This window comes from Xyrauchen texanus, chromosome 31 (genome assembly GCF_025860055.1).
Source record: "Xyrauchen texanus isolate HMW12.3.18 chromosome 31, RBS_HiC_50CHRs, whole genome shotgun sequence".
NCBI lineage: Eukaryota > Metazoa > Chordata > Actinopteri > Cypriniformes > Catostomidae > Xyrauchen > Xyrauchen texanus.
The window spans coordinates 15715534-15735724 of record NC_068306.1 but is presented as its reverse complement, the minus strand read 5'-3'; the positions used below and the strand labels follow the sequence as shown (position 1 = coordinate 15735724).

General features: G+C 38.0%; 1 protein-coding gene across 1 annotated transcript; it reads right to left on the bottom strand.

The window, feature by feature from the left end:
* Positions 1 to 402: 402 nt before the first annotated feature.
* On the bottom strand, positions 403 to 18329 carry LOC127624571 (sphingomyelin phosphodiesterase 4-like). The gene is given in 21 exon segments (XM_052099353.1): positions 403 to 1274; positions 1535 to 1663; positions 1764 to 1895; positions 2033 to 2260; positions 2621 to 2826; positions 3054 to 3217; positions 3328 to 3428; positions 3608 to 3698; positions 3889 to 4037; positions 5938 to 5988; positions 5991 to 6026; positions 11473 to 11544; positions 11798 to 11930; positions 12049 to 12200; positions 12343 to 12395; positions 14764 to 14860; positions 14946 to 15021; positions 15823 to 15959; positions 17605 to 17691; positions 17776 to 17860; positions 18228 to 18329. Coding segments are annotated over 20 exon segments (2454 nt in total). The 5' UTR covers positions 17812 to 17860; positions 18228 to 18329; the 3' UTR covers positions 403 to 950.
* Positions 18330 to 20191: the final 1862 nt, after the last annotated feature.

Here is a 20191-nt window from a genome sequence, read left to right as displayed (position 1 = left end):
CCACTAATTGTGACAACGAGGAGGTTTCCCCATGTGACTCTACCCTATCTAGCAACAGGGGCCAATTTGGTTGCTTAGGAGACCTGGCTGGAGTCACTCAGCACACCCTGGATTTGAACTTACGACTCCAAGGGTGGTAGTCAAAGTCAATACTCCCTGAGCTACCCAGGCCCCCTCTGTAATTTCTTTTAAACTTTAAATCTTGACATTCAAGCTCGATTACACTTCCTAGCACCATCTAGGGCTTTGTGCAAACTAGCTTGAAATCATGATCGTGCCTAGAGACTACAATGGCAATGTATATAGTAATAAAGGATTTACTTTCTGGTCTGTTCTCACCCAAACCCAAAAGGATCTCTTCTGAAGACATGTATTAAACCACTGGATTGCTTTTACGTTGACATTGTGCTTTTACCATGGTTTATTACCATTCACTTGCATTGACTGGACCAGAAAGGAAGTCATACACATCTGGGATGACATGAGGGTGAGTAAATGAAATGCGTTTTCATTTTTAGGTGAACCATTCCTTTAACACACTAAATCCACTCTCAGTTTGACCTTACCTGGAGATTTCATAGATATCCATGTTTGTAGATTTCCCATAATGCAAATCCAGTAATTACACATTCATTATGTCTGTTTAATGAAATGCAGTCAGTAGCAGTGCAAATTTTGGATTGTTCTTAAAGCATGTCAAAAAAGCTGAATTTAACCACTTTAGTATGGTTTAAAATATACCTACAGATTCTGTAAATTAAAGTAGTCCCTTAATACCAAGCTCCTGTTCTGTTTTTGTCCTTAAAAGTACCAAATCACATTTTATATATATATATATATAAAAAAATAAAAAAAAACAGCAAACCTTTCAGCACATTTATCAACAGGACACTGGGAGTTTTGTATTGACATAAAAAAAGAGCAAATAAAAAGGCAGCAAACAAAGTGAACTACCGAGTCTTTAGTTTTTCACAGCGGAAATTTAACATGAGCTCGTATAGAAAGCCAACAAGGAGAACGAGTCCAGTGCTGGAGAAAACGCCAAAAGAGAGTAGTGCAAACACCACGTAGAGCAGGAGAAGCAGGAGGAGTGTGCGATAGCTGGCCAGCACCCGCAGGCTGAGCCAGGGTCGCTGTGGACGTCCTCTCATCTGACGTGTCACCGGGCTCCTCAGCCGTTGCTCTGCCACAGCTGAGGAACTGGTCAAATAGTGTCTTCCTACACAGCCCAGGAAGTCCTGGCGAGAGCACAGCGCCTCCATGTGGTCTCCAAACTATTGAACACAGAATACAAACAATATAATTGTCCATTTGGATGAAATGACTCCCACATGCATTCTAATTGCATCAAATAATTAACTAGAACTTGTTCAAATGACTAAGTGGTGTTCACACTGAAAATGATTTTGCATACGCCCAAATAAACGTTGACCGTTGTGCCGTGTTGCCACTTTTTCAATGTGTTCGGTCACTAATACATTTTAATTACTGACTTATTTTTGTCTGACACTGTAGGCTTAAACAATACGCTTACCCATGCATTGATAAAAGATGATATCTGGAACAGCAGTCGTACCAAAAAAGCATTTTCATAGCTTCTTATAGGCTGAAGCTCTGGATCTCCTTGATATTCAATTTCAAACCTGCGAATACCATTGATGATCTGCAAAACATGAGATGAAGACATACATTATATACATGTATAATATCATCAATGTGATTTGAAAAATGGATATGTTTAAGACCACCATACTAAAGCTCACCTGCAACCTGCCCAAGTCTGTTAACACAAGGCCATTCTCACTCGGCATGCTGTCTGGAAGTTGTTTTGACCCCCCATTATCGTCTACTGATGCCACATTAGCCATCAGCTGAGCCAGCTGTCCTGCATTCAACTATACAACATAAAATTGAGTCCTATTGATAAATGTTAATTTATATAAAATTGATTTCTCAGGACAATACAATACATTTAAATACAAATGCAAATATGATGTGCATCCTTTATATAACAGAAATTATCTAGACTGACCCTGAATATTTGACAGAGGTACTCCAGGGCTTTGTCTAGGAACTCGTGAGTCTTTTTCACAACCTCTCCCATATCATCCATCTCTGCACCAGTAAAGGTGTTATGATCTGAGGAGCCAACACCAAACCACGAGAAGAAAGAGTTGTTTGCAGCCATCTCTGTAGAGTGATCCGATATTCGTTTACCGATCTGTCGGGCTTGGGCGATAATCTGGATCAGCTTTAATACCTGGAATTTGGACAAATTAAGTAATACATTTATATTATATCTCTCTTTTTAAGGGATAGTTCACCCAAAAAATGCTAAATGGCAGCCTCAGTCACCATTCACTTTCATTGTATGGAAAAAATTATCCAAGCAATCCAATGAATGGTGACTGACTGAGGCTAACATTCTGACTAACATCAAATTTTGTGTTCCATGAAAGACATATGTTCACGGTTTAAGTCAACCAGGTTTGAAACAACATGAGGGTGAAAATTTAGATTTTTGGGTGAACTATCGCTTGATCCCAGCTCATACTGCAAGAGTTAGCACATCTCGCCTAAATTCAAGGCATATGTGGCACAAGTAGTCATCATAGCTTACGGTATTTCGTAGCTCAGTGCCAAACATCAGCTTGTACTGGCAGTCCTGCCCCTCAAGGCTGTACACATGACTTTTGACCTTAAAGACGACATCTGTCCCTATTGGCTGGCGCGAAGAAAGGAAGCTGCCACCATGTGAAGGTGTTAGGAAGACACGGTTCTGACGTTGCAGGATAGCATGCTCTGGCTCCAAGAACAGCTGCTCTCCTGGAGTCATAAAAACTTTTAATAACCATTTGCTCTTAATTAACCAAAACATGGTCTTAGCATAGATTATTGTGATATACAATATATACTCTCCCAGAATCCCTTGAAAGATAACCATTTAAAAACAACCCAATGTATGCAAAATAGGGTCATCTTTCGTGAGAATAATATGAATAATAATATTTCTCCCTTAACAATTAAAAAACTCGACAGCTTTTCTCACATACCTTTCTGGATCATCTCTGCTAGATTTGGTTGAACAAAGACTTTGGCTACCCTAAAGACCATCAGGGCATTTTTGGCATTGACCAAGTCTGTCCGCATGGCTCGATTCAAAAACCCCTGGAAAAGCTTGGTGTACATAAGCAGATTCTCCTGGACAAATGATGCCCTGTGAATGATAAAAACCCTGGGTGGTACATCTTGCAATCAAAGAATGTTAAATTATCTCCTCGAAACCACTAATTTAATACTATAGCAAACACCCAATTTGTGAAATACCATTTATCAGGAACAGTTTTGTTCTGGCCATCTGCTTGCGGATTGTTTTTTTCTCCAGTGTATCTCCAGGGTTGTATGTAACTAAGCCATGTCTCCAATACCTAAAAAGAAAAATGTATCAAAACCATTGGGCTAGAATTAATATGATTACATTCTTTACCATAATTTTTTTACTTTGATAGCTTTTATAATTTAATTGCTCCAAAAAAACCGAAGTAATGTAGAATGCAAAAGTCACTGTGCGCACTGAAGATCTCCACTAACATTCAAAGACATTTACCGCTCTGAAAGAGGTGTCCAAAGGCCAGTGACTGAAGCAGTGTTGTAAGAAGACATACAGCTTCTGCTGGACAAACCTATGCACCACCACACTGTGGGAGACAGAGTGTGAAGCCATATTGACAGAGCAGTAAAACAGAAGACAGCTCAATCAAGCCACCAGGCCTGTTCGGGTTAAACGCATCTTTACGACTTGCCACCTTAGATTTACAGATGTGTTTTAGCAATATAGTGTGATCTGCTGGATAAGTTGACAGATGCTTTCAGGCTGTAAAAACCCACCTTTTGAGCTCCTCCAGGGGACTGCCGTGGGAGTGGGTGGAGGGCGAGGAGGAGACTGGCTCCTGCTTCAGGCTGCTCGAGAAGGTGTGTAGATGCTTGACCAGGAGACGCACAACAAGGACGTGCTCTTCTGATGGCATGTAGGGTTCCTGAGACATTGTCCCAACACCACAAAAACAAAGTCAGACAGTGCTCTGGATTATTTAATGGCTGTTAGGGCTGGGTTTTTGATACGGATTACCCTATTCGATTCTGATAAATTTGGGTATATTTCAGTAATAATGTCCAGTTTGTTTACATATGAAAGCAATATTATGATTCTCAATACCAATTATTGATACAACAAAATACTAACTAATTGAGTAAACTATTTTAATTTCTCACGTAATTATTTAAGACAAGTAAACAATCAGTAATAAACCATAATAAAATAAGAACAAACAAATTACATGCAATAGAACAAATAAAAACAATTATTCAAAAAGATTAATTATTGAAGTAAACCTTCAGATATTGAAAATACGAATGGAATGCAACAAACTACTTAAATAGCTGATCTTCACTGTATGATTATAAAACTGTTAAAGGAATATTCCGGGTTCAATTCAAGTTAAGCTCAGTCAGCAGCATTTGTGGCATAATAATGATTGCCGCAAAAAAAATCAAGGTTACAGTGAGGCACTTACAATGGAAGTGAATGGGGCCAATTTTTGGAAGAAATTAAAGGCAGAAACGTGACGCTTATAATTTGATAAAAGCACTTACATTAATTATTTTGTTAAACTCATGTATTATTTGAGCTGTAAAGTTGTTTAAATGGTAATTAAAATTTTACAGTCATTTTAGGGTTTGTTGACATTACATCGTCATGACAACAAAGTTGTAAAATTGGCTATAACTTGACATGGAAAAGGATAGTAAGTGTTTGTCTCACTCTAAAATCACGTTTACATGCATATTGTTTATGTCTTGTAGCTATACTTCTGAAATAGTGAGTATTTTAACATTTACGGATTGGCCTCATTCACTTCCATTGTAAGTGCCTCACAAGAACCCAGATGTTTGCTTTTTTTAAATAAGAGGGGCAAGTCAAAATATTTTTTTGGATTATCAATTTGTCACAAATAACATTGATTGAGCCTAACTTGTATTGAACCCAGAATACTTCTTTAATATTTTTTAAAGCAACTGAATTTATCCAGCCAAGAGCAGTTTCTTGTTATTTGATTAATAATAATGTCATGGGCTACTAGACAGGGGCAGGTCTATTTGGCTGTATTTACATATTGATTCAAATCCGCTTTTCATCATGCAGTTTACGTTTTCTTTAGCCATAAATTACTGTATTTACATTAATACCTCACCAAGACAGAAACCACAGAATTTTGAAAATTATTTTATGGTTTACGCACATATACATATTACCACAACTCTGCAAGAGCTCGAGTAAAAGATCAATCTTGTGACTTTATTTGAATGATCCTGATGTCGATTCAAAAAGAACGTGACTAATTGAAAAATAAATTGTTACCCAGCCCTAATCCTATCACATATGAAGCAAACAACTCCTTATGCAGCATCTACAGTGCAAAGCTTTTAAATGAAGCCATCATACATGCGGCTTTAAATAAAGTTCTTTGAAACAACTTTAGTGTTTTCAAATACAACACCACCACAAAAAGATTTCTGGGTAATTTGGTCTGGATATTCAGTTTAGTGTCAAAGTGTTTGCACCCCCCAAAAAAATAAAAAAAATAAAAAGAAATTAGAAAAATCAACACCAAATTCTTTTTAAATCACTGTGTAAACAGACATGCTTCTTAACAAACAAACAAACAAACACACACACACCATTTTAAGAGATCATGAGACAAATTATATTAATTCAAATCACACATTATAATCAGATAAAATCTCCCAACCTTGGGAGACACCGACTTAAAGATTTACCAAAAAGATTAGTGTTAAAACCAACCCCTAGTCTAACCCCTATTTAACCTCAGGTTACCTCCAGGAAGCCCGTGGAACGTAATGAAAAGGTTAAAGTACTTGGTATGTGTGGAGGGTCCCAGAGCCTGGTGGGGCGGGGGTTGGCACAGCATGCTGGACATACTGAGGCGGTACTGCAACAACGCCAGCTGAAGGACCCATCACAAACGGGTGGAAGGGAGGGTGGGGAAAAGAGGAACACAGTGGGGGGAGAGAAAGGAAGAAAAAAAAAAGGGGAAAGGAGCAGGGAAGTGAATATGAGAATAGAAAGGAAAAAGGACAGAGTGCAATCCAAGAAAAATAGTTGGACAGTCAGGACCGAAATGGGGGTGTAGAAAAGAAAGAGACAAATCGATATTGACCACAAAAGACACAAATGCAATGAACATGATGATGATGCAGTAGTCTTTTTCACAACCATAGCCAAACCTCTTGTAATGCTATTAAGAGTTAGTGACATTTAAAACAGAGTGACTTGGATGATCTAATTATATGCATTTCGAAATTTCACCACTATTAGGGTTCAATCTAAATACAATTATAGAGAATGGGGTGTCTAACTGCTTTGAATTACAACTGCCTACTTTCTGTGAAGTTTGGGACTGAAGATACTAACTACTAAATGTATGGTAATTAGTGGAATTAAAAAATAAAAACTATGGGAAATTACCAAGGAATATTATTACAAATATTGGCCTAGATTCCAAGGAGAAATGATTAAGTAGATAAACTACCTTTGGCTTTGGAGTACCGTTCAATCTCTGTATGTTTTTCAAATGAAACCAAAATATTTCAAGAGCTTATGAAAGAAAAGAAACTGCATCGTAAAGTCTTAACAATTAAATATAAAAGAGTCACCAATTTACTCTTCACAGTATTGATCCTTTTTGCTAAATAAATTCAGTTGATACACATGCAATTCTATAATCCAAGGTGGATTTTCATCACGACACTAGAGTGTAATTCTCAGTAAACTGGTGACTTCCATTTCACAATTCCACAATAACAAGATGTACATTAAATAAATGGTGCCACACAGATGCTCTGGGCTGACTGGAGGGAGATTTGCACTGATAAACTGACTGTAATAGCAGTAACATGGACAGAGAAATAGATTCATAAGCCAGAGATGCCCAAAGCTTATATACAGTTCAAGTCAGACGTTTACATACACCTTAGCCAAATACATTTAAACTCAGTTTTTCACAATTCCTGAAATTTAATTATAGAAAACCTTTGCTGTCTTAGGTCAATTAGGATAACTACTTTATTTTAGGCATGTGCAATGTCAGATTAATTGTGGAGAATGATTTATTTCAGCTTTTATTTATTTCATCACATTCCAAGTGGGTCAGAAGACTACATACATGTTGTTAGTATTTGGTAGCATTGCCTTTAAATTGGGTCAAACATTTTGGGTAGCCTTCCACAAGCTTCTCACAATAAGTTGCTGGAATTGGCCCATTCCTCCAGACAGAACTGGTGTAACCGGAGTCAGGTTTGAAGGCTTTGTTTCTCGCACAAGCTTTTTCAGTTCGGTCCACAAATTTTCTATCGTATTGAGGTCAGGGATTTGTGACTGCCACTCAAATACATTAACTTTGTTGCCCTTAAGCCATTTTGCCACAACTTTGGAGGTATGCTTGGGGTCATTGTCCATTTGGAGGACTGATTTGCGACCAAGCTTAAACTTTCTGACTGATGTCTTGAGATTTTGCTTCAATATATCCACAAAATGTTCCTTCCTCATGATGCCGCCACCCCCATGCTTCACAGTTGGAATTATGTTCTTTGGCTTGTAAGCCTCACCATTTTTCCTCCAAACACATCGATGGTCATTGTGGCCAAACAGTTAAATTTTTGTTTCATTAGACCAGAGGGCATTTCTCTTTCAAATATTTGTACACACGTACACTTGCAAACTGTAGACTGGCTTTTTTATGGTGGTTTCTTCCTTGCCTAGAAGCCTTTCAGGTTATGTCTATATAGGGCTTGTTTTACTGTGGATATAGATACTTGTCTACTTGTTTCCTCCAGCATCTTCACAAGGTCCTTTGCTGTTGTTCTGGGAATGATTTGCACTTTTGCACCAAACTATGTTCATCTCTAGGAGATAAAATGCATCTCCTTCCTAAGTGGTATGATGGCTGCATGGTCTCATGGTGTTTATACTTGCGTACTATTGTTTGTATAGATGAATGTGGTATTTACAAATTGCTCCCAAGGATGAACCAGACTTGTGGAGGTCCACAATTAGTTTTCTGAGGTCTTAGCTGATTTCTTTTGAGTTTCCCATGATGTCAAGTAAAAAGGCACGGGGTTTGAAGCTAGGCCTTAAAATACATCCACAGGTACACCTCCAATTTAGTACACATCCTATCAGAAGCTAATTGACTGTCTAAATGCTTGACATAATTTTCTGGAATTTTCCAAGCTGCTTATAGGCACAGTTAACTTAGTGTATGAAAACTTCTGACCTACTGGAAATTAAAAGTGAAACAATGTCAACAATTGTTGGAAAAATTGCTCATGCCATGCACAAAGTAGATGAGCTAAACGACTTGGCAAAACTATAGTTTGCTAATATTAAATCCGTGGAGTGGTTAAAAAATGAGTTAATGACTTCAAACTAAGAGTATGTAAACTTCTGACTTCAACTGTACACCCCTCAGCTGAAGAACAAAGACAGAACACATATCAAAGAGCCAACTGGCTGCGTCATGCATTGCAGACATACATGAAGAAAGCAAAAAGCTCTACCACTTGAATTGCATGCCAAACTGGTACAGTGTGTACATTTAGCTTTTACTCACATGACCAAAAAACTGACAACGAAAGTTATTTAAAAGGTGTATGTTCCCAATTTTCCTAGCTACTTCCAGTGATCATATATCTTTGGCTTGATTATGCCTCCCTTAACAGGTAAGTCTTTGAAGAAAAAACAATACAAGGGAAATTCTTGTTTTACATCCATAGTCCTCAGCCATATGGGCCACAAACCACTAGGGGGCCCCAGTAATCTTCCTGAGGGTTGCAGAAGATGTCTAAAAGAATGTGAACAACCAACATGCTTAACCCTTTAATGCATACCTTGGGTCTTTACTGACACACAACCTCATTCCACCCCCTGTAGCTCATTCATATTTTGGAGTTGGCTGATTTATATTTCTGTGTTGAACCTACGGCATAGGCTCTGTGTAGTGGCCAATGCGTTGGTTTGGATTTATAGTTCTGCATTGTTCTGTTAGTACCAAGCCAAAATGCTAACCATGTTTCATAAATAAGCAATTTAATTTCTGGATTCAAAAGTATTTAGAAAAGGAGTTCAAAGTATGTGAACATGAAATTTAGGTACATAGTTTTTATACATGTTGAAAATGAATGAAGAAATTACTGTACGCTTGCTCTGAATCGCTTAAATAATACGTAGGCCTAAATATTTTGTCATAGGCTACTTTTGACGTTCAGTGATGAAAAATAAATAATCAAATTAATTAATAACTACTCGCCTAAATAATACAAAATGGTTGTCGTTTTAAAGACTTTACAATGCATATAGGCAATATAACCAACGCTTACCAGGTGCCGTTTAATTTGCTGACAAATTAGACGTAATCCGTTTCCATAACTAATTAAATATGATTATTTACTGTACTGTCAAACATACGGTCAAATCAGAAAGTTTTGCGAGTAGAAAACAATACATATTATTTTCACTAACATTTAAAATTGTTATCAAGTAAAGGCCCTGAGAAAACAAGCATCCAGAGTTTATAATCTGTAAACAGATATATTTTGTTGCGTTTCAATGGTAACGTCACGAAATTCAAACAGAATACTAATTAAAAAAAACGTAGATGCTCCTGATTGAGACAATTGGTTTAACGGTCCCGAGTCCAAATAATATGTAATATCATGCATAGATATTCAAATAAACTTGGAAAAAATGTGACGCTACCTCAGATATCCTTGTTATTATCATCTGGGGGGGTTTGTCTATGGTGTATGGGTTCATTAAAGACCAGAGAATTTAAATAGTGTCGCTTTTTTAACACTTCCATAAATAATATTTGTATGATTATTTCATATCTATATCACTTCACTATCACAGGATATATTTCTTTGTTGCTCAATGTATGTTTGACAGCCAGCTGCGTCTCATGAAATTTTACTCTGTAAGAAGTTTTATATTTGTTGCATCATCTCATTGATACATAAAAGACCTAGAAACATACAAATCAGTATATATTCTTTTCTATTATTTTCTTGTTGTCTTGAAAATTTTGCATTAACGCTGTATCAAGAGAATGAAGCACCCACAACTATAAGCCAGCAACAAAAGGCACAAATGTTCCGCTAACACTTGTAATCAAACTGTTAAACAGACTTACAGAAGTGACAATCTGTAATGAAGATGCCAACTAGATTGATTAGGAAACTCCCCCCAAAAAAAATCAAAGACTACTCAAATGACAAATAATAATAAACACTAATAAAACTTTTTTTTTTTTTTTTATAAGCAAAAACTATATGAACTACATTATATGGTATAAAACCAATCAGAGGCAAAAATTACATCTGCTTGCTTATACTATACTACGATTGAAAAGGTGGCACACAAGGATTTTATGTTTTGTTAAAAAGCACTAAAACTGGATGATTTTTTAATATAAAATGGCAAACTGCTCTGACAAATTCTTTCCTCTTTAATTCCATTTGTAATAATTTAGGCTCTAACAAAAATTTTACTAAATGAAAAAAATAACTGAAAATACATGGTGATTTTGAAATTCCTGTTCATAAAAATAATTTAAAAAAATGTTTATATACTGGCAGTGCAACAGTCCTAGTAGCAAATACATGGAAATGTGTAAAATCCCAGCAGAAATTCATTGCTGGAGGTCTGCAAGTCGCAGTACTGTTGGAAGCAAGTAGGCGTTCAGGAGGCTGATTATGTGAGCTCTACTGTCTTCACTCCCATTGATAGTCACCAGGTCACTGCTCATTTGCATAAACTCAACTTTGTCCCATCACCCACACTCAAACTTATTTTGCCTCAAATTGTCAACTATCACTCATATCATTCATTCATTATGTGCATTTTGAATGTTTGATTTCAGTCTGACTACAAGTTACAATAATTTATCTTCTTAAATTGTCATGTAAACGCTTGAGTTCTTTGCGAAGTCGGACTAACAGACCAAGATAATAAGATTGTGTGCATGTTTTGAAAGACAGAGGTGATGCGCAATGTGAATTGAACCCAGAGTTCTGAATGTGTATACCCTTTTGTCCAAAGCTTGATATTGGGTCAGTAAAAATGAAATGCTATTGTCTTAGAAACTCAAAACTATTTTCTTTTTTTTTTAATTCACAATTGTGTGTAAATGGGAAAAAGGAAATCTGTAAACAGAGAACACTGTGCATGTATGCCATTCACAGAAAGAGAGGGAGTGCATGAGTCAGGGTGGGTGTCATGCAGCAGTCCCTATGCAGTGCAGGGGTGAAGAGCTGGAGGGTGGTGGTTTTCAGCCAGCCAGCCGTGCGGTGGAGGAAGGGAGTGTGTTGTTCTGAAGGCCTGTGCCAGGTTCTTACCTTCACCTGAGGAGACTGCAGCTTCTGGTACATCTCCAGAGAATAGTGATGGAGCCACATTTCCACAAACACCTTTAGGAGGCACACACACGAGTAAGTGTGTTAACAAAAAAAGAAAATAAATAAGCTGATCTTATGCATTTTACTTTTAAAGATTCACTCAGTATTTTGTTCCTCAATATATGTTGTACCCCTAAAGAAATTAGTACATATGAAAAATGTTTAAAATCATGTTCACTCACAAGAGAGGAAGAATCTAGACACATAAGTAGCCTAATACAATTTTATTTATTGTACATGGACCTATTGTATTGTATTGTCCTACCTGTAGTAGCGTCTCTGATCTCCAGATCTCTTGAGCGGCAGGGTCAGCGTTGACTGAGGGCTGATGGGTTATATGACGCTTCAATAGACTGCTGCTGTGACTACCATATCCAACATACGGCACATTAGAAGACCTGGGAAAGCAGCATATGAAATTGCTTTAAATCCTATTTAAGTGTTATTTCTAAGTAATCACTTATTACAGAGAAAATAATTTTCATTTATACAAGCAGTTTCATTACAGTATGATACCTTGGAGCAGGAGAGGCCACAGTGCCCCTGTTGTCTGAGAAAGGTGATGGAGACACATTGCCCTCTGTAGGGAGGAAGTACTTGAGGTAGATGTCAACAAGCACAAAGTATGCACTGTTTGAGCAACAGCCATGTGGTCCTGGGGGGTAGTTCTGAAAAGATGATTAAACATTTGAAATAAAGAGCCAATGAAGTTCTGTAATGTTGAAATCGGGGTTAGAAAAATCCAATACCACCTATGATATATTTGTTCTTGAAAAACACATTCCCCTTTGACATCAGATGAGCTCTTACCTTTGGAGCAGTGAGACTGGAGGCAAAGTTGAACATATAATATTCAAAAGGATCTGAGAAGATTAAAAACAGATAATTATGTGAGAGAAAGATATAGAGTGATGTTACATATTAACATATTACATTTTCTTCTATTTTTGTGTATTTTTCATACTAAATTGTTTTAGACCTTCAAACGTGATAACATAAAACAAAGGCAACCTGAGTAAACACAAAATAGTTTTCAAATACACACACACACATATATATAAGCAAAAATGGTATCAAACACTTATATTTCCCATGTGAAAAACTAACTGTCCCCTTAAACTTAATAGCTGGTTGTGCCACCTTTAGCAGCAACAACTGCAACCAAACACTTCCGATAACTGGAGATCAGCCTTTCACAACGCTGCGGTGGAAGTTTGGCCCACTCTTCCTTACAGAACTGCTTCAGTTCAGCCACATTGGAGGGTTTGAGCATGAACTGCCCGTTTAAGGTCCTGCTGCCACATCTCAATCAGGTTCAAGTCAGGACTTTGACTAGACCACTCAAACTTTAATTCTGCTTCTTTTGAGCCACTCAGGTGGATTTACTCATATGCTTTGGATCATTGTCTTGCAGTATAATCCATTTGCGCTTGAGCTTTAACTCATGGACAGATGACCGGACGTGCTCTACAATTTTCTGATAGAGAGCAGAATTCACGTTTCCCTGAAGTACTGCAAGTCGCCCTGGCCCTGAAGCAGCAAAGCATCCACACACCATCACACTACCACCACTATGCTTGACCGTAGGTATGACATTCTTTTTGTGGAATTCTGTGTTTTATTTATGCCAGATGTAACGGGACCCCAATCATCCAAACAGTTCCACTTTCAAACAGAACATTCTCCCAAAAGCTTTGAGGATCATCAAGGTGTGTTTTGGTAAAATTCAGATGAGCCTTAATGTTCTTCTGGGTTAGCAGTGGTTTTCGCGTTACTACTCTTCCACAGAGGGCATTTTTGATCAGTGTCATTCTGGTAGTGGAGTAATGAACCGTGAAATGTATTGATGCGAGTCAGGCCTGCAGTTCCTTGGATGTTGTCCATGGCTTTTTTGTGACTTCCTAGTTGAATCATCGCTGTGCTTGGAGGAATTCTGGAAGGTCGGCCACTTCTAGGAAGGCTCACTACTGTGCCAAGTAGTGTTGTCACGGTACCTAAATTTCAGTAGTCAGTACCGATACCAGTGAAATTAAACAGTTCTCATAACAATTCTGATTCCTCAGAAAAAATATGCTAATATTATAATGTGCTATTGAACACATCATTTGAGTTATTTTTCATTATTTAATCATTATTCTAATAATTATTATTTGCCAGAACTTTCCAGAATTGTTTTTAAGTTAAGAAATTTTAATTCCTCAAAAATAGTGTCTTATTAATAAATTCTTAATACTTTTAACAAGTGAAAATATATATTTTTTGCTAAACATTTATTCAGCAGCTGTCTTGCTTGAGATATTCTGATCAATTATTATTACAGTGAATATTACATTTTACTATACAGTTGTAATATATTTTTCTTTAATTTAACTTTGTTCAACTCTGTTGTTTTAAATGCTATATAAATAAAGTTGAGCTGAGATTAAAGCACAAATGCTCTGATTTAATTTTATAAATATATATTTTAGATGTACTGCGTGGTTCACAATGGATAAGTGCTCTGCTGAAATCTGACACAAAGTGAATGATTTTCAATGTCTTCTGAGTTTCTAGTGGACGAGCGGTCAGATTTATTTAAAGTATGCCACTCATCCACGGCAAGATTGCAGCCTTCAGCAGTTTAATAAATCACACTTGGACATGTCACGATTTAAATTTGATTAATTGTCCATTTCAGTGTACAAGGAGCAACAGAGCACACATTCAAAATAAGCATGGGAGCATTTTAAAGCTGTTCTTTGGAGTCCCAGAGCCTTTGAAATAGCTTTGTAACCCTTCCCAGATTTATGCATTTCAATCATCATTTACTGTATTTCTAGAATTTCTTTCGACCTTGGCATTGTGTGCTACTGGGTGAGACCTTTTAGCAAACATCATGCTGCTGAAAAGGTTCCATTTAGGTGTTGCTTTGATTGAACAGGGCTGGCAGTAATCAGGCCTGGGTGTGTCTAGTCCAGCCAAACCTCACTATGAATATAGTTTCAAAGATTTGGGGATCTAGCAACAAAGGGGGCAAATAGTTTTCACACATACCCAGTTGGTATTGGATAAGTTTTTTTGCTTCAATAAATAACAATTTAAAAACTGTATTTTGTGTTTACTCAGATTGCCTTTGTTTTATGTTAGATTGTGTTTGAATTTTTTAAACAATTTAGTATGAGTTCTACACAAAAACAGAAATCAGGATGGGGCAAATACTTTTTCACAGCACTGTATAAAATGGAGACATACTGAGCAATAGAAGGCCTGACGTGGGGAACTGAATTTTATTATGAAACAGAGGGCAATCAGGAAGAACTCCAGCCTGAATGGATGACTTTATAGGCCCCTGTGAAGGACAGAATACAATTAAAATTACATTTCAGGGAAATTTTGAAATAGGAAATCAACTGTTTGAAACTACGGGTTCTTACTGGCAGATAACTGACTGGAAACTCATATTTGTATTCCTCAGCTTGAAGCTTGTACACTAATTTCATCATCGGGCCACTGTTGAATAAGCATTTCAAATTAATCACAAAAGAGCAATGAAACTTTTCATATTTATATCAGATGTAGCCCTTCTCTGATGAACTGCAGTCATAATACCCAAATGACTACTTTTATTTTCCCTAAAATTATGCATGTATAGTTTAGATCCATGTTTTGATCGTTTTTGTGTGCATTCTTTTCTTTTTTGAATCCCCCTTTCTCCCAATTTGGAATGCCCAATTCCAACTACTTAGTAGGTCCTTGTGGTGGTGCAGTTACTCCCCTCAACCCGGGTGGCGGAGGACAAGTCTCAGTTGCCTCCGCTTCTGAGACGGTCAATCCACGCATCTTATCACATGGCTCATCATGCATGACACCGCAAAGACTCCGGATGTGGAGGCTCATGCTACTCTCCGCGATCCACACACATCTTACCACATGCCCCATTGAGATTGAGAACCACTAATCGTGACCACGAGGAGGTTCCACCATGTGACTCTACCCTCCCTTGCAACCGGGCCAATTTAGTTGCCTAGGAGACCTGGCTGGAGTCACTCAGCACACCCTGGACTCGAACTCGCGACTCCAGGGGTGGTAGTCAGCGTCAGTACTCGCTGAGCTACCCGGGCCTCCCTTTTGTGCGCATTCTTATCTTTTTCTACAGTTTAATTAATTAAAAGGCAGATTCCGAAATTCTGTAGCTGGTATTACTCACTATGGCTAGCCTAGAACCACCATATGACGAACCACAGAAGGAAGAGCTCTATAAATGACACAAAACACACACACACATTTAAACAAACAAAAAGGACTGTCAACCTTGGATCCAGAAAGTCCATGGCGATGTTGTATTCAGTTGAGCGGGCCTGCAATAATCGAAGATTCCAGCCAGCAAGGATTCCATCCAGGCTTCCGAACACACTCTCCACCAACCAGGGAAAGATTGCATGCAGCTCCTAATAAAACATTTAAATTTGACATAAACATCAACAGAATTTAGAATCCTAGGTGGCGCATACTGTATGTCACCCTCAAACTAACTAATCCATGTTAACCAAGGGATTCAAAAGTGACTTGGTGGACAAAGCAAGAGCATAAAAATGTACAGCCCACACAAACGGTTTCACATCCAAGTTCAGGACAGAATAAACATTCCATTCAGACAGCACAGAGTTCAGTCAAGAAAAGGGTAAAGCAGCACCAGTAGGACAGCAGCTGGTACCATGCCATGTACTAAGCAGATGACACTGCCTTAAATCTTTAATACATAGGCAACAGTGCAGCTGCCTCAATGGATTACGCTTCAACTCTTACCAACCCAACAAAAAAAAACCCTGTACTGTGACTGTCATGGGTGTAAAATACATTTTGGATAAATCTGCTATTGATTAATGACTTTCAGTCATTTGTGAATACTGGACATGTTTTGTGTTCTAACCATTTGTTATAAATTGCAATCACAAAGAGTAATTTCAAGAAAATAAAATATTTACAGCGAAACATAATGTGTGTATTTACATACACTCAAGCACTTTATTAGGAGCACCTGTACTTACAATCAACCAGATACAGGTCAGGAGCTTCAGTTAATATTCACATCAACCATCAGAATGGGGAAAAATATGATCTCAGTGATTTGGACCGTGGCATGATTGTTGATGTGCCAGATTTTCACACACAACAATCTCTAGAGTTTACTCAGAATGGTGCAAAAAGTAAAAATCATCCAGCGAGCAGGGTGCTCAGCAAGTAAAGAAACTGACTACCACCCCTGGAGTCGTGAGTTCGAATCCAGGGTGTGCTGTGTGACTCCAGCCAGGTCTCCTAATCAACCAAATTGGCCTGTTACTAGGGAGTGTCCACGAGTGTCCTCGCGGTCGCTACAGTGTGTGGTTCTCGCTCTCGGTGGGGCGCGTGGCGAGTTGTGCATGTATGCCGCGGAGAATAGCGTGATGCCTCCACGTGCGCCACGTCTCCGCTGCATGCTCAACAAGCCACGTGATAAGATGCACAGATTGATGGGCTCAGATGCGGAGACAACGGAGATTTGTCCTCCACCACCCAGATTGAGGCGAGTCTCTACGCCACCACGAGGACTTAGAGCATATTGGGAATTCCAAATCGTGGAGAAAAGGGAGAGAGAGAGAGAGAGAAAAATTGAGAGGGAAAAAATGAGAGAGGTCAATGGAGCATGGCCAGACAGGCTAGGCATGCTACGGTAACTCAGATAACCGCTCTGTACAATTGTAGTGAGCAGAATAGCATCTCAGAATCCGCAAAACCAACCTTGAGGCGGATCAGCTACAACAGCAGAAGGCCATGTTGGGCACTTTTTGGGACCATAGTGTTCCTAATAAAGTGCTCGGTGAGTGTATATTTTTCCAAGACTTTTGGTATATTTCATTAATTTCCCTGATTTTAACTGGTCTTGAAATGAAAATCCCCACATATTACCAGGTTTTCCATGACTATGGGAATACCTGTGGCTCCAAGACAGTTTAATAGAAGACTCTAAATTCTATATTTCAATAACAGCTGTGTTAAATAAGAGCATGAGTGGCATTTTAACATTCTCACATGAATGAAATCAGAGATCTGTACCTTAGCAGGGTACTCATCTATAATCTTGACCAACTCGTGACATCTCTGATAAAGAGGTTTATTGGTCCAGTCCGCCTTTAAATTGGCCTGCAGTCATAAAGACATACAGATTAGAAAAGCCACATCAGCATTAGCAAATAAAATACGTAAAGTCTTAATATTAGTTCTTACCAGGAGGTAACTGGGCTGTAGAGCAGGCGCAGCCATGAAAAAACTGCTCAAAAACTGCAGATCAGTTCTCAGATCAACACCAAACCTGAAAGGATTTAGATAATGTCAGAAAAATTACAAAATTACATTATACTGCAATAAACACTGTGTGTAGCACACCGAGTAAAGTTCAACTAAGACTCACTGAAGTGCTACTGAAAACAGGAAAGAACAACGTCACACATGCCTTCTTTACAAGTCACTATCTCCGTAAACACAAAGTTTTAATGGAATTAAATATATTTTCTCTAATATTGCCGTTTATACACAGGCGTAAAGTTAGCCAGCTAGCGCAACTGTCAGCTAACTGTGCAGCCTGCACAGTACATTGAGTTTGCTCTACAAGAGAACTAACGACAAAGTCGGAGCCTTAATCATATAAGACAAAATAAAAGTAAGTTTAGTAACAATACCTCACACGCAAGATGGGAAAAATAAAATTATCGTAGGTTAAATTCCAATAGACCGCGCTTACGTCTAACAAGAGTCAAGAGTCATAATATCATTTCCGCCCAGCAATGTAACAGCGCCATCTAAAGGCGGAGAGCCGAGGATGACGTCAGACTAATTCATCTATTGGATTTTGATAAAAATAGAAAATTACAAAAATATGCACAATTTCTGATCATTCAGTTTCCCTGTACATTTACAAAAGCTGTAATTTGTAGTTTCTCTGTACATTTACAAAAGCTGTAAATTACATTAGGACCTATTACATTAGGCCTTATTCAACTTGTATAAAGTAATCTATGTAATAATCCCTCAACAGTTATTAGCCTACCGGTACTTCAAATTGATGTATACTGTAAAATGGTATTGACTTCACTGGATTTTTTTTGGACAGTTTTCCAAAACAGGAATTCTTTATTTGCCCATGTTACATGGAAGAGTGCATGGTTACTTCCTTTTAAATACTGCATTACAAATAAAGTAAAGAAAATACATAAAAAAATTGTACAGAGGCTACAATCTACTCTGTTGAGACTTTAATTGCAAAATACACTGAAATTGATTACATTTTTACTTTTTTCAATAATGAGAAAAAAATCTTTGACAAATATTTTTTTGACTGTAAGTTTGTTAATGTTTTTTTTTTTTAATTAATTTTTTATTGAACTGGCAAACTTTTTATTTAGTATGGTCAGTGCTAATGATTATTTTACTTGGAAAGACATCATTTTATTAAATGAAAATAAGGAAGATAAGGATCATGAATTTATTGTCAACCTATTTATTTTGTTAGCTACTTTTTATATTCATTAGCAGAATGTGCACAAGTATCCCCAACTGTCTGTAATTTAATTGTGGAATATAATTGTATTTTATTTTTTTATTTGTATTTTTTGTAGTTTTCAAGATTGTTAAAACAAAATAAAATCAGGGCCTGGGTAGCTCAGCAAGTATTGACGCTGACTACCACCCCTGGAGTTATGATTTCGAATGCAGGGCATACTGAGTGACTCCAGCCAGGTCTCCTAAGCAATCAAACTGGCCTGGTTGCTAGGGAGAGTAGAGTCACATGGTGTAACCTCCTCATGGTCGCAATTAGTGGTTCTCACTCTCAATGGGGCGTATGGTAAGTTGTGCGTGGATCACAGAGAGTAGCAAGAGCCTCCACATGCTGTGAGTCTCCGCGGTGTTATGTACAACGAGCCATGTGATAAGATGTGCGGACAGACTGTCTCTGAAGCGGAGGCATCTGAGACTTGTTCTCCGCCACTCGGATTGAGGTGAGTAACCACACCACCATGAGGACCTACTAAGTAGTGGGAATTGAGCATTCCAAATTGGGATAAAAAGGTGGATAAAAAAAGAAATCCAAAGCGTTTGCAAGGCACTATCATAATATGTTCACAGATCCCCTTTATGTTGTAACAGCCTGTCTCCCTCGTGTTTCCTAGGACTCTTATTTTGAAGTGTTTCACTGGACTACGTTACCCAGCATGCACTGCCCTCATCACTGCCATACCGACCGATGACCGATCACGGAAAGTAGGGACACAAGTCGGTTTTGGGGCATTTTGAGTTATTCACAGATTCTGAAAGTGTAGTCTCCAAGCTTTCCAACGATTTGTAACACATGGAAATCTGACAATATTTGGAGAAGTTGTGGCCATTTGAAGGTAGGCACTCAAAAAAGCTAAAAGGGGAGAAAACGGCCTCAAAAGATTGTGCAGTTCTCACCTCTCTCTGCTGCTGGGAGTGACAATAGGGCTCATTTACATCTCATTTAGATAAGCCATACCCCATGTAAAGCTCCCCTGTAAACATGGACTAAACATGAGATAACGTGTACGTGTTCTTAGAATGAACAAAAAGCGACAAACTTTGATGTTTATGGAAACTCACCCCATAAGAAACAGAAAAGTATTCTTGC